Below are 16155 nucleotides of genomic sequence, written 5' to 3'. Positions count from 1 at the left end.
TTTACATAATGAGTAACTTTTATCACAGTTTCTTATTGGTTTTGATATAAAACAAACCAACAAATATAAAAGATGTTAAAGGATCCAGGTGCAGCCATACAACCATTTAATCCAAGAATACCTTAGATAAAGAGTGCCATATTTATATATATATATATATATATATATATATATATATATATAGACAGCTGTTCAGACAAAAGCCAAACTGTTTTGGTGCAACTGTACTCAAGCTGTTGCGAGAACTGTCCCGTCACCTTTCATTATCATTATTTAGGTTTAAAGCAGAAAAAAGTAACTCAAATAATAATTATCGTTAGGGCTGCACAGTTAATTAAAATATGGTCAAGTGTGATATCCAAATTGTAGGAGCTGCAATTTTTTTTTATGTTAAGGTAAAATGTGTCACAACATACCATAATAAATGAAGCATTTTTGGTATACCCCTTGCAAAAATGACATTATCATTATTATGATTTTTTACCACCGAAAATGAAATACAGAAATTATCATTCCCTCTAAAATTGTGACTCATATCGCAAAACCTGTCAAAATAAACAAATTGTTAGCTTTTCTTTTCTTTTCTTTTTTTGGGGGGCGTGATATCATGCAGCTGTAATAATAGTTTAAATGTTTTTATGTTGATTGGGCTGGTAATCAGTACTCGATGTAGTTGTATAGTTGTCAAGTAGTAGCAAAACTTCTCAAGTCAAACTTTACATGCATTTGATCCTTTTTGTACCCAGATTTTAAAGAATTGCTATTTGTATGGTTTTGCTTGAGCCAATCACTGTAACCGTGTGATTGGCCCACCACGGCAGCAGCTATAGCTCATACAGTCTGTGATGCGGTGAAGTCGAGCGCGGTGTATTTGATTAAGTCAGCCAAAATTCTACTTGCCCAAAGTTTTTACTTGTAGCTGTACAAATTATTATTTATAAGCAGTTATCAAATTACAACAAAGAGTACAGTTGATTGTTATGTTTCATCTTTATTTTGCCCACATACTCTGATGCCACACAATTAAACCTTTATTTTTCTGAAAAGCTGAAATACTCACTTGGCTTCACTTCAGAATACTTGGTCTTTACCCAATACTATTTTATTGCAAGTGCGGATCAATACTGCGCATGTGCATCTCTCAAAAAAGATGAGAAGGAAGCAAGATGGCTCCTCCTTAGCATTTCCACTGTCAGATTTGAAAAAATAAGCTTTTTGGTAAAAAACAAAACCAAAAAAACATTTCTGCCCAAACAGGCAAGATTTATTAGTCTTCATGGCTTTTTACTTGAATTGGGCAGCCTTTATTGTTTAGCCCTGGGATATCAAATGAAGTAGGAAGAAAAGGTATCAAAAGAGGTACTCTGCTGGGATTGGTATCACTCAAAGGGCACTGGTATTGGTACTGGTGTTGTAGTTTATTAAACAGTACTCTGCCCTCAATGTTGTCAACAACTCTTTGAGGGATTCTCCACAGAGTCAGACTGCGCTTTTTAATGGGCCATGTGTGAATCATAAATCTGGCACACCTGCTTTTTGTGCTCATTTTCTAATCAGCTCAGTCACTGGTGACCCAACTATGCAGAAACAGATAATGAAAAGGTCTCACTGATTTGTGCTGATTTCTTAAGTTCACGGTTCTGACTTTACGGCATGTAAACAAAAAGTCACTTTCGATCTGATCGATCTCATGTTTTCTTTCTGAGATCATATTTTCCGTGCTGATCTGTTAAAGCACACATGTTTGTGTTGCAAGCGTGTGTCCTTCGAAATGTGTTTACGGGGTTTGCGAAGCCCAGGGCTGCTGTTTAAAAGCACACTTTGTGGATCCATCATGCCAGGCACGTGTTCAGCCCGGAGCATCTCTCTCCACGGGCCACTGGCTCCATCATGCCCGGTCCTGTTCAGCCCGTACAGGCAAATGGCCTCCATATGCTCTGGCCCTCCCGCCTCCGTCCACGGACCATAGACACCCAGCAGACAGGATGCAGAACCGTCTTTGCTTTCCTTCTAAAACCCTGCTTTCATTTTTACCATATAACCCTCATTCGCTCTCCTCTCTCATGTCTTGCTCCTCTCTTAAATCTTCAGTCCGTTATAATCTCACAATAATCTGAGGGGCTCCTTTCAGTTCCGGGATCGCGGGGAAACTATCCCGACCACTCAGGGCTGCATGTTCTTTTAACCTCACGAGGAAGCTATGAACTGTTTTTCTCGCTCATTCCACACGCGTCAGGGCTCATTAGTTGTGTTGAAGGAGACACGGGTAGGGAAGCAGGCCAAGCACACTGCATGTGTAGACAAGTGGTTCTCAACTGGTGTTTAGTGGAGCGAACTCAAGTCCGCCCGAAGACTTTGCTACAATGTTATATAAATGTAATTGATAGCAGATGAACGGTTTAATGTCATTTTGTCAGAAGATGTGTTCAGCTTTTAAAGGGATGCAAAGTAAAGTCACCCCATCCAAGAAAGAAAGAACGTATACTGAATTATAATAATGCATGACAAACTGGGAAAAAACGATTCCTGCACGGTTGAGGAGACACAACTGCCATATTCCTTTAGTGGTAAAATGATCAAACTTATTTATCAGAATATCAGGGACTTTTACCCTCTTCATTTAACATAATGAGAAGTATCTTATTCAGTAGGTCTCATGAGCTGATGTTTTCCTCTAATTGCACAAATGCTAGTATCAAAATAAATGTTAGATCATAATCATCATCATGTCAGATACCATAACAAGAAACAGAACATGTCTTTGGTTATTTAGAAATGGCAATACCATTGGTTTGTCCATAAAAAGAAGTTTATTTTCAACTGTAATATCTCCTGCTCATTTAACATCTTAGTTAATATTCTAATAACCACTGACAAATGATTATGTTATATAAAATAATATAAATACATCAATGTTTTTCCTAAAATAATATTAGTTTTTATTCTTGCTTCAAAAATTCATTCAAGATTCATTAAAAATGTTTTCATTAAGTCATCAGCAAATTAGTGCAAACAATACAATACCAAACTACATGTTGTTACAAGCCTCAGATAGGCACACACATTCTTGGTTTTCGTATTTAAACTGGTTATACTTTGGCTACAATGAAGATGTAACAGATACAGACCATTTGCAGAGCGGATGTGTCACAGAATGTATCTTTTTACTGCTACACCAACAGCACACACGACATGGGGTTATGTAAGGCAAACAAGATAGTGATTTTTGTGTTTTTGGAAGTGTAGGACTGTTTCCTCAGTTTCTGAACCCCAGCTCACTGCTGTGAAACTTCAACGTTTCTACAGAGTTTGTGTAATATGGTTAAGTTCGGATCTCCAGACCACAGCACACTATAAGATAAAGTTAATGAATAACCACCAGCCTGGTCCAGTCTTCTTTATTGACTATATTGGAAATGAAGTGTTGTAGCAGGTGCTCCACAAACTGTCCGTATCCGTTACGACTTCATTGTAGCCACAGCGTCACTTGTTCACTGTCTTGTTCGATGTTGTCCCTGCTTCTGTCAAAAATGTCTTGTTCAATTCTTAAAACATAGGTCAGCTTTTCCATCAAATCTGTTCTCTGAACAAAAGCCTTTTCCTGGAGGAACAGTATCAACCAAACTTTATAAGTGTACCTTCAAAATGTGTTATTTTGTTTTGTTTTTTCGCAAGAGGATTAAACATGCCACAATAGAGAAACAGAAACAAAACAGAACAGAATTATTTTTTTCTTGTTGATGGATGCTTGTTAATACAAATAAGTATTTAATTTGACCCGTTTTTTTCTCATACATCACTGTCACCTTTACTTTTAACCTGCAGGTGGTGTCTTTGGTGCAGCTGCTGAGCGATCCTTTCTACCGGACTCTGGAGGGTTTCCAGGTGCTGCTGGAGAAAGAGTGGCTGTCTTTTGGTCACAAGTTCAGCCAGCGCAGCAACCTGAGTCCCAGCAGCCAGGGCGGTGGCTTTACACCAATCTTCCTGCAGTTCCTGGACTGTGTGCACCAGGTGACGTTTACCTTCACAACCCATACAGTTCTCTATACAGTCAAACATCCCCCGCTCCTGCTACGTGACTTCTCTCACTGTTCCCCCCCATGACTTAATACCATTCATACTGTGTTCATGAGCTCATCACATTCCCCAAAAGCATACAGGCGAGGGGGCGATGAGAAATTCAGTCATTATCTATACATTTGGTTTAGTTTTGCACTTTGCATTCCCAGCCCTGGATGTGTAATCTTAACACTGTATTGCACCAGGGAGTGTGCAGGAGGCTGCTGCCCAGATGGTCCGTGAACCCAGTGATCAGCGCTGAGCTGTCTGCTCTTGCGTGTTTCAGCATCCCTTCACATTGCATTGCGTGTTTAGAGCTGCATGTGGAAATTGCAGTTTTGCAGATTGAGAGTCTCAAGGAAGGGTCGGGTCTGCTCCAGGATTTCAGGGGGGGTAGGAATGCATCTCATTCAGCTGAGGTCCAGAGAGCTGCGTCCGCACTGAAATGCTAACTTAAGAGAATGTCGTTGGGTTTTTTTTTCTGTCTCTTGGGGCACAGACCCACTCCCATACACTTACATCAACACATAGTTTCTGCATTTGTCTTTTGAAACCGTAGGCCTGGCAGCTAAGACAGTTTGGCAGGGGTCCTGGGGTCTGGAGAGCTGTAAACATGGGGGGGAGAGGGGATTCGGACAAGAGCTGAAAATAGAAGTGCCTCATCTCCAAAACAGCTGTTGTTTTTGCCAATAGACCCAGGTGGCCTCAAATATTCAACACTTCTCTCTCGTTGGCCACCTCACAGCACTGGATGGGAACAATGGAGCCGCAGTCCTGCTGGCTCAGTGTGGATTGTGTCTGGTGGTGATGATATCACTGACCTTTGCCCCCCGCACCAGGACAGGAGACTCTCTTTCCTGTTTCTAATTGGTCATTTATGTGCTGCAGGGATGTGAAGCCACAACAGGAGGACACAATCCAGCTGTCACACACACTCTGACCTCCTCTCTCTGTCTCGTAATCTTTATCCATATTTTCACATCTTTGCAGATTTTGGAGCAACATCCTCTGGAGTTTGAGTTTAATCAGTATTATCTGAAGTTCCTGGCCTATCATCACATCTCTAACCGCTTCAAGAACTTCCTGTTGGACTCAGACTATGAGCGCTTGGAACATGGTCAGTGTCCTTTACAACTTAAACCGGGGGGGTGCTTTCTTAATATTATCTCTTTTTGGACCAAGGAAATGCTGCATTACAGATGGCTGTATGTTACTTTTATATAACCGGTCACATTTTAACAAAGATTACTCAACCAAAATTAATATTTCACCATAAAATTTCCATGCAGGGGAACAAAATTAATAAACACAAGAGTTCCCAGAACTAAATACAACACATACTGTAAGTTCCTTCACTGAAATTGAATCAAGAGCCTGAAATGTTCCTGGTAGTTGCACCATGACTAGATTTTAAAATATACAGCAGCTGTGAAATCTCCCCCAATATATATTACATGTGTTTAAAATATTAGTAAATTGTTGGTATTTGGTAAAATGCAATGGCCCTTATTTTAACTGTCTAATGTACCAACCAGCGCATATCTGAGAACTGAAATCATTTTACGATAGGTTTCGTGTGTCATCCAAAAAATGTTCTTATGTCGCTAATCACAGCATAGGAATGATTATGCATTGATAAATACAGCCACTCAAAATAATCGTTATTTAAATATGCAGCCCCAATATATCCTCGGTTCAGAGTCCTCGCTCCTAGAGTTTATGACATGGAGAGGCTTAATATGGCCAAAGAGAGAAACTCCTCTGAGCGAGGAATAGACAGGCTGATGTTTCAGATCCAGTTTAACCAACTAGTTCTATCTGGCAGCCTGAAAAGTGTGACTTACGAGTGCAGTCTGAAAATAAATCACTGCTTGCATTGCAGTGGACAATTGAACTTAAGGTTTGAATACTTAATATAGACATCAGTGATATGTACCAATCTATAGCTTACATTTACAGTATTAATAATATTTGCCTCTATATTATATAATATTGATATTGTTATAAAATTACACAAAAGCTTCTAATTCTAAAAATCTATTGGGGCTGTTTTTGTGTCAGGCATGACAGGTGGCTGGGGACAGATAGGCGCACCAACTGTGTCTGAAATGAAAACCGGTAAAAATTAAATTGCTTAGGCTACCAATATTTAAATAAAAGTATTAAAATGATAATGATAAATAGAATTAATAAAAGTATTTGCAGGGTTTGAATAATTTCTTTTAATAATGTTTTAATGACGAATGATATAAACATGCTTTGGCTGTCGGTGTTGAAAAATAGAAGTTTCAGATAATTTAGAGCCGGCAGTGGTGGTTTTCAGCCTTCAGTCAGCCTGCAGTAAGTCAAGCTGTGATGGAGAGCGCACAGATGTACGCTGTTATAAAATATGATATTTTCTCACATTTGCTATACATTTTTAAGTGATTAATATGGGGGTGCAAACATGTAGATGACAGTCAAAATATGATCTTATGAATCCAACACAGCAAAATTTAATTTGCTGCACCGCAAGTCCATACAGACTCAAACCTGCAGACATGGGTTAAAACCAGACACGAGATTTGACCAAAACCTCTCCTCACATCCACATTGATAAATGCAGAGGTTTGCGTGTAAATGACAGAATGCCCAGTTTTCTGTTGTAATTTAATTTAACTTAATTATGACGTGAGATTTGCTTGAAGATCAAATGTGTTTAAATCTCCACTGATGATGGTAGCTTGCCAAAACCTTCTCACATGTCCTATAATATAGAACATAAACTGCTTTTATTTAAACCACATTTATGACCAGAGTGTTGCATCAGCCAAAACGATCTGTGAGATTAATTGGCCCATGTGCTCAACAGCCTCTCCTTTATGTTTTTTCGCAGGCACATTGTTTGAGGACAAAGGTGATAAACAGGCCCGCAGAGGCATCTGTATCTGGGAGTGCATCAACAGGATGCACAGGAGGAGTCCCATCTTCTTCAACTATCTGTACAGCCCTTCAGAGAGCAATGTAAGTTTCTCTGTCTGCCTCTCTGTCCTTAATGTTGCAGAGCTTTCCATGCATCTGACAGCTACAGCTCCCACACTAAAGAGCGATGATGTGGTTGAACTCTCTTGTGTTATCATATATATTAAAAACAAAATCTTAACTCCTATTGTAAAAAGCTTGTCAGCCAGAGAAAATTCAGCTGGCTTAGAAACTGCTGTGCACTCTTTTATTTTCTGAACATAATTACATTTTTAATTTTTACTAAGAATTATATAAAAAAACACAATTGGTATACCATAGCCTTTACAACAAAAGTCCACTGCAAACGTAAATATATTAAATTATGATGTGTACTTACATTTTTCACATTAGATATTACTGACAATTTCAGTGGTGGAAAAAAATTAAGTACATTTGTAAAAGTACTGTACGTTAAGGTACTTAACTTTTGAAGTAGCATTTTATGGGGGGGGGGGGGTGGTTAGTAAGGTAGTTAAAATTTACCAGCTGCAAAATCATGATTACACATTAATTACACATTGCAGAAAACATAACAGAGACTTGACAAGATGCTCCCCACAAGATTCACAAAGCAGATTAATGCACCTTACTCACTGTTATTTCACAGCATTCTGCCTTTACAAATCATAAACTTTTTGATTATCCTCATCAAGACATTGTGCTGCATAATATTTTACCCTTTTTTTCTTAACATTATACACCATAGTTCACCAGTTCAGCAGATTTATTCAAACGTCTATTCTGTAGGTGATCCTGAAGCCTTCGATCAGCATCCCCAGCCTGAATAAATGGGATTACTTCACAGACGAGTCTCTGTCCACGGGGCCATGTTACGACTGGGGGATGATGGCTGCAAGGTCGGACAGCTCTGAAGAAGTGGACACACTGTCTAACAGTAAGAGGAGGATCGTCTGGCCGTGTTACAGCAGTGTGAACCGCGCCCAGCCTGACGCCATCACCAAACTCCTCACTGTAAGAATTTGTCACCAAAACTTTGATCTTCGTTTGATTTTGTTCGTTCATATATTACATGTCACTTTTTTTTTTTATCTTTCATGTTTGGTGCTGATGCTGCAGGATGTTGGGAGGCTGGAGGGTGAGCTGAACCAGGCCTCTGAGAAATGGCAGACAACTCTAGAGAGAGTTCGAATCAGTGTTCAGGAGGACCTTGCACAAGAAGGAAATGTGCGTGTTAGAAGATGAATGATGACATATATCAGGAATTTCCATATACTTCAAATCCTAGTTGTTAAATTGTGTAAAACTGTTCTTTTCCCACGTATATTTTTGGTATCCCGTGTGTCTGCAGCTCCGTAAACAGTCCTCAGTGTCCATCTCAGGCCTCATTCCCACGTCCAGCCTGCAGGCCTTCCAGCGGCGCTCCATGCTGCACCTGCCAGACAGTGGGCTGGGTGAAGACCGCAGCACCTCCGCGGCCAACGGTATCAACCGCCGCGCTGCAACACTTTACAACCAGTTCACCCCCAAGAGTGAGGAGAACAGGTGGGTCGTGAACTTCCTGAGTGCCGGAACAAATAAGAAGTTCACATTTGATTCCCTTAAAACTGCTGCCGAGGGGCCAGTCCAGTTTTGGAAGATGAATCAGTGCTGTGGAATGTGTTTGTGTGTGTGTGTGTGTGTGTGTGTGTGTGTGTGTGTGTGTGTGTGTGTGTGTGTGTGTATGTGTGTGTGTGTGTGTGTATGTGTGTGTGTGTGTGTGTGTGTGTGTCATGTTTGTGAGGATTTTCTGTACTCTGTTAAACTCTGGGTGTGTAATTTTACAATTACTGCGAGGTTAAAGTACAGTCTCTTGGCTCTAATATCTGGATCTTTCCGTCTGAGTTGGACAGAAAAATTTCATGTTTCACGTTCCAAGTAATGTTTTGACAGACAAAAGTTTCAACAGATGAAGTGAATCAGAAACACTTAACATTTAATAAATATTTTGAAGCTTAGAAACAATATTATCCGTAACTCATATAATTCATCCAGAACTCCTGAAATCCTTTACATTATTCTAATTTCCTGTCAATGGACTTGCAGTAGTATAGAACCTTTTTAGTTTTCTGACCACTCAACATGGTCTTTAGTCTGCTTGCCAAAATCACCCATTTACATACACATCAATACACTGGGTGGTCAAGGCTACCATACAAGGTGCCACCTGCCACTCACTTAAACATTCACATGCACTCACCCATAGGGATGTGCATGATTAGTCGACTAAACCATTAAATGCTGCTACCACGGCTAAAACAAACCCCAAATCAGTTGAACTCATTCTTAAATTAATTATTGTATTATACGATTGTGTTCATCCATTTAAAATGCCGTTGTAATAATCAGGCATGTAATAACATTCCTATAAAATATTATTTTCATCCATCCATTCATTCATTGTTGTCCACTTATCCAAGGCCGGGTCTTGGGGGCAACAGATGGAGCAGAGCATTCTAGATGTCCCTCTGCCCAACAACGCTTTCCAGCTCCTCTTGGGGGACCTCAAGGTGTTCCCAGGCCAGATGAGATATGTAATCCCTCCAGCGCGTTCTGGGTCTGCCCTGAAAACCTCCAGCGGGAGGCACCCAGGAGGCATCCTGATCAGATGCCCAAACCACCTTAACTGGCCACTTTCGACGTGAAGGAGCAGCGGCTCTACTCCGAGCTCCTTCCAGATGTCCAAGCTTCTCACCCTATTTCTAAGGCTGAGCCCAGTCACCCTGCGTAGGAAACTCATTTCAGCCATTTGTATCCGCGATCTCATCCTTTCGGTCACTACCCAGAGCTCATAACCATAGGTGAGGGTTGAGGAGTAGATGGGCTGGTAAATCGAGAGCATTGCCTTCCGGCTCAGCTCTTTCTTTACCACGACAGTCCGATGCAATTCCTGCATAACTGCAGATGCCACACCAAACCGGCTATCCATCTCATGCTCCTTTCTACCCTCACTCATGAACAAGACCGCAAGATACTTGAACTTCTTCGCTTGGAGCAGCAACTTACCCCCCACCCAGAGGGGACAGTCCACTGTTTTCCAACAGAGAACCATGGCCTCAGATTTGGAGGTGCTGACTCTCATCCTGACTGCAACAACCCCAGTGCATGCTGGAGGTCACAGTGTGATGACAACAGAACCATATCATCTGCAAACGGCAGAGATGCAATTCTGAGGTCCCCAAACCGAACCCCTTCCTCCCCCTGGCTGTGCCTTGAGATCCTGTCCATGAAAACAACGAACAGAATTGGAGACAAGGGACAACCCTGGCAAAGGAACATGTTTGACTTTATGCTGCATATGTGGACACAGCTCTCACTTTGGTCATATTCAGGGACCAGATGGCTCGTAGAAGCGACCCCGGCATCCCGTATTCCCGTATTCCCACAGTACCCCCCACAAGAACCACGAGGAATGCTGTCTTAGGCCTTCCCCCAGTCCACAAAACACATGTAGATCGGATGGGCAAACTCCCACGTCCCCTCCAGGAGCCTCGTAAGGATAAAGAGCTGGTCCACGGTTCAACAACCAGGACGGAATCCGCATTGGTGAATGAATCCGAGGTTCGACAATCGGTCTGAGCCCCCTTTTCAGCACCTTGGAGTAAACTTTTCTGGGGAGGCTGAGTAGTGTAATTCCCTGATAGTTGGAGCACACCTTCTGGTCTCCTTTTTTAAACATGGGAACCACCACCCCAGTCAGCCCTACAATGTCCAGAGCCTTCAGCATCTCAGGGCGAATCTCATCCACACCAGGCGCCTTGCCACTGAGGAGATTTTGACTACCTCAGCAACCTCTGCCAGGGATATGGATGAAGGTTCCCTCAAGCCCTCAGACTCTGCCTCCTCCACAGAGAACCTGATGGCTGGAATCAGGAGTTCCTCAAAGTGTTCCTTCCACCGCTCGACAATATCCCCAGTCCGGGTCAGCAGTTCTCCTCTCCTGCTGACGACAGCCTGAGACAAACCCTGCTTTCCCCTCTAGAGACGTCTCATGGTTTGCCAGATCTTCCTTGAGGCCAACCCAAAGTCCTCCTCCATGGCTTCCCCGAATTCCTCCCACATTCGAGTTTTTGCTTTGGCGACATGCCTCAGCTACAGCCCTCCAGGCCAAGAAAGCTCGAAAGGCCTCCTTCTTCAGCCTGACGGCCTCCCTCACTGCTGGTGTCCACCAGCTGGTCTTCAGGTTGCCGCCACAACAAGCACCAACGATCTTCTGACCTCACATTCTAGCAGCCATTTCCACAATGGAGGTTTTGAACACAGGCCACTTGGTTTCCATGTCCTCAACCTCTCCGGGGATGCGCGAGAATTTCCTCCGAAGGTGTGAGTTGACCTGACGGACTGGGGCTTCCGCCAGGCGTTCCCAGTTCACCCTCACTACACATTTAGGTTAACCGGGTCTGTCCAGGAGCCTCCCTGGCAACTTGATTCAACTGACCACGAGGTGGTGATCAGTTAACAGCTCTGCTCCTCTCTTCACCAGAGTGTCCAAGACATACGGCCGCAGATCGGATGACACAACCACAATGTCGATCATCGATCTTTGGCCTAGGGAGCTCTGGTACCAAGTAAACTTATGAACATCGCTCCACTCGGGTTCTGATCGGGCAGGCCATTATTATTTTATTATTTTTAACAGTAATATATATATATTTTTTTTCAATCATTTTAATTGATAGCTTTTTATTTATTAAGTTGTTGTCATGTTTTGTAGGATAATGTGCAATAAGGCACAGTGCAAAATGCCATGTATGTCAGTGGCATTTAAAAGATAATTTGTTCTTTGAAAAATGTGAAAAAACTGTTTTAAGTAGCTTCTATTATATACAGGGCAGATTTTCCAATTAGTTCTAACTCTTAAGCCAGAGCCACCCTGTTTACTCTCCTGTGGGGGAGCCATATTATTGACACTGATACCTTTGATATCTTGCTCTATTTTTGTTTTTGTGCACATAAAAGAAATGTCTATGTTGAAACTTCTTGACATGTAGTTGATCATTTGTATGCACCGTTGACAGTTGTCAGTTTTGTAAGCACACTTGTCAGTGAAAATGAAAGTAAACCCCATATTCACTTTGGTGTTTGCCTCACTATATGTGAGCTATGTTGGCGTTGTGTCTTTTGGATGCCTGCTGCATACAGTCTGGCACCTGGACACTACCTTTTTATAAAGTCCCGACCTCACCTGAGAGCTTTAGGGGTACATGCCCATAAACACACAACAACAAAAAAGAAAGAAAATACAGGCAGAGGGCAGAGTCTCTGCAGAGAAATTAACCTCTAAACACAGAAATTCTTTTGAGTAAATTATCAAATACTGTATTTTATATGTAAATGGGTTTCATGGATTTTAAAAAGTTGAAATGTGAGAATTGAAATCTTCATGAGAATATCTGGAAAGAAGATACATTAAATAATCTGGTCTCTCCTAGTATGGGGTAACACAACACCCATCTCTGGCCTCTTTATTCAGCTGGAACATAATGTACAAACAGTGCTGGAGTTGTTCTTGTGTATATGGCAAAACATGCCAGCAGGGCTTTCTGTTCCTTCTGTTTTATATGCAACAACTCAGCTGTGATTATAAGCAGGGATAACAAGTGAAATAAAAATGTGGATTAACCTTTGCAATTCAAAACGTTGAAACATAACATCCAGGATTTCACCTTGTGTTCTTGTTCAGGTCTTATGAGGGGATCCTGTACAAACGTGGCGCGCTGCTGAAAGGCTGGAAACCTCGCTGGTTTGTGTTGGACATTACGAAACACCAGGTAAGCCGAGCTGCACCACATTCACGCTTAAAAGAAAACACCAAACCCTCACCTGAGTGACGGGCTGCAGGTTAACTTTCATGTGTTCACAGATGAGGTACTACGACACTGGGGAGGACACAAACTGCAGAGGCCACATCGATCTGGCGGAGGTTGAGTCTGTGATGATCGCCGCGCCAACCATAGGAGCTCCCAAACACATCAGTGAAAAAGCTTTCTTTGACGTGAGTACAATTTCCATTCAAATATCCACTAGATGTAGCCGTTGTGTATAATAGTCAATAATAGTAATGTTGTTGAGAGTTGTTTTGCTGGTATTTCAGTGTTTTAAACGTATATTGGAAACACTTACAGTTCATTATTATAACCTTTATTTAAACAGTGAAGGCCATTGAGCACAAGCTGTCTTTGACAAGGACGCCCTGATTAAATTACAAATTAAAACAACAAAAACACACTACAATGTTCATCAACAAAACGTGAGAAGTATGGCCAATACCAAAGTGCACATTAAAAACACACAATAGGCACTGCATACATCAACAAATACTCCAAAACATCAACACAGAGGACAAAATCAATTCAAAGACAACACATTGAAAGGGATTAGTGTGTCTAATTTTAACAACACTTGTGTGGGGCAAGATACCAGAAATTTACCAAGTAGTGCTTTGTAAATAAAAAGAATACAGTGCTGGTCTCTTCTTGCTGCCAGTGACTGCAAACCATCTTTTCCCATACAGTATATAATGATGTGTCCTAAAGCCATAAGTTTAAAAACAAGTCTACTTAATGTATGCACTGTGCAGCTGTATTGTCTAGGAAAATAAAAGTACTGTATCGGGACTTGGTATTGACAGATACTAAATATGAAATTACTCTCATCGGGATCAGGGGCAAAAAAAACATGATCGGGACATCCCTAGTCTCCATTTTGCTTACATCTTCTTCTTCATGAGGTCACATGAGGTGGTGCATTCATGCTCCCTCTTTCACAATATAGTCCTAATAATATCATGTAGTGAGTCATGCCTGTTAGTTTTGCGGGCATGTCAAAGTGGTAGGAGACCATGGGGTAGACCTCGGAAGTCGCTGAAGGGTTACATATCATCTGGCCTGGGAACGCCTCAGGATCCTCCAAGAGGAGTTGCAAAACCTTGCAAGGGAGAGGCATATCTGAAAAACCCTGCTCAGCCTGCTGGCCTGTAGTCCTGCTCCAGTAATGCAGATAATAATGAATGCATGGATGGACTATGTGATGCGCCATTCTGATGTCTGGAGGGCGGATGTTTTCGTGCTGTCCATGCGTTCGGCACATTCTTGTGAACTCCTTTTCTCAAGATTGCCTCCATGGAGTTTCTTCAAATTTGACACAAACTTTCAATTGAACTCAGTTATGAGCTCTTGTGAATGCAATGTCTCTAGAAATCCTCAAGGGAGTTTTTTTTTTTTTTCAAATTTGGCTCAAACTTTCACTTGGACTCAAGGATGAACTCTTTAAATTTTGTAAGTCGAAGGTCAAGGTCACAGTGACCTTGCATTTGTCTCACTCTTGTGAGCAATATACCTTGAGGGAATTTCTTCAAATTTGGCACAAACATTCGGGTAGACTCAACTCAACTTGACTGGTACACAGAGGCAACCCCATGGTTTAACCCAATTTCAAAATCAGGAAGGATTTGAAAACTCCTGTAGTCTCTTGTAGCTTTAGATATTAACTTTTCTGTCAGTGTGGAGAACGAGAAGGTCATCTGATGTGTCATTTGTAACACATTCAAGTCTGTTCTGTCCCTTTGGTCCGCATCTAACCCTTGCTGTATGATACATCTCTAGCTGAAGACCAGCAAGCGAGTCTATAACTTCTGCGCTTCAGATGCGCCCAGCGCTCAGCTGTGGATGGACAAGATCCAGAACTGCATCTCTGATGCCTGAGCAGAAAACCTCAAAAACCTGAACGCCAACGTTAACGTCGTTTAAGGGGCGGCATCAAATGGTTGAGAGCAGAGATGTGACAGCCGCTCGACTCGGCTTTCAGATGTCTTGAATTTGGGGACCACAATGAACAAAGTGCCTGGTTTTGGCGGATGATCATACACCCTTCTGCCTGTTACTTAGCAGCTGGTCAGGCTGTCATCACCCCGCTTCAGTTAGAGTCGGTTGAACACATACGTCTGTGTTGTCAGCTTCCTCGTCCACACCTCCAACAGCAACGATATGACGATAAGCTGACATTTTAGAGGGACTGCACTACCAAGGAAATGCTATCCTACTTAAGCTGTATATAGATCAAAGCAATATCACTGGCCATTCAAACTGTGGGTTAAATTTTAGACTTAAAAAATGTAGAATATAGCCTATTAAAATCATTTCTATCAGATATTTTACTATGAGGAAAACGGTTATTGCTGCTTAAAAAATACGTATGAACCGCCAAAAACTCAGAGATTTTAATGCACACATGAAAAGCAATTTGTTTGCACTTAGCTCTTAAGTATGCACTCCTTATCAAATAAAGATTTTCTAACAGATGCAGACAGCGAGGCTAAAGGCATTACTCTACATTGTACATACGATTCATCAAGACAGAGAAAATTGAAAGAATTTGCACAGTGAGTTCAAAAGAGTAACCTGACATTTTTTCTATTTAAATACGTGGTGTTTTCTCTGTTTTGTTGAATGCTTTATTGACTTCCGGATAACACGTGTCTCATGTAATGTAAATTATTATTTTTTATTAAAAGTGTGTAAGTGTAATGGCTTCATGTTTTTTGTAAATACCTGTGTGACATTTCATTTTATATACTGTATGATGTACTGAACATAAGTACGAAAGTATACTTTTCTAACCTTAATTCTGATGTGACCAACAAATCTTTTTTTAATGTGTCAACCTAAGTGGCCTGTTCCCTGTTCATTTGTGATGAAACATTGTTCTTAAAAATGAAATGAATTTTTGTCTGTTCGGATTGTCCAAATAGGCTCTGTGTCTTTTAAGGGCTTTTAAAGAAGTAAATGAATATATCATGTAGGACACTGTGGTCCTTCATGATAGATCCTTGTCTCGTCTGTTCCATTTGTGCAACCGATACAGGGTCATTAAAAAAAAATTGCAAATTGAACTACTCAAAGATGTCAAAGACTTTTTTTGTTAGTGTATCTTCATACAATGTTTTGTGGTGACACTAATTTGTTTTTGAAATAAACCAGACATACTTGAAACTAACCATTGTTTGCATTCTGGTTTAACTGAGTGACTATTATCGGGTTTGCTCATGTATTGTGTAAAAAAAAATACCACAATGCTAAAATAATCTGTTAGCCCTGC

General features: G+C 41.2%; 1 protein-coding gene across 2 annotated transcripts in view; it reads left to right on the top strand.

The window, feature by feature from the left end:
• sbf2 (SET binding factor 2) overlaps positions 1-14775 on the top strand; it is a 116131-nt gene extending 101356 nt beyond the window's left edge. For both annotated transcript variants that reach the window (XM_042486090.1, XM_042486169.1), the window contains 9 exons: positions 3826-4011; positions 5050-5176; positions 6935-7062; positions 7810-8034; positions 8140-8247; positions 8372-8565; positions 12743-12830; positions 12923-13054; positions 14664-14775. In XM_042486090.1, the coding sequence (XP_042342024.1) occupies positions 3826-4011; positions 5050-5176; positions 6935-7062; positions 7810-8034; positions 8140-8247; positions 8372-8565; positions 12743-12830; positions 12923-13054; positions 14664-14762 (1287 nt within the window). In that variant the 3' untranslated portion in view covers positions 14763-14775. The remainder of the gene's footprint in view (positions 1-3825; positions 4012-5049; positions 5177-6934; positions 7063-7809; positions 8035-8139; positions 8248-8371; positions 8566-12742; positions 12831-12922; positions 13055-14663) is intronic.
• Positions 14776-16155: the final 1380 nt, after the last annotated feature.

The sequence above is a fragment of the Plectropomus leopardus genome, chromosome 1 (assembly GCF_008729295.1).
Source record: "Plectropomus leopardus isolate mb chromosome 1, YSFRI_Pleo_2.0, whole genome shotgun sequence".
In the NCBI taxonomy this organism is placed as follows: Eukaryota; Metazoa; Chordata; class Actinopteri; order Perciformes; family Serranidae; genus Plectropomus; species Plectropomus leopardus.
Note: the sequence above shows the minus strand (reverse complement) of the source record. Positions and strands in the feature narration are given on the sequence as shown.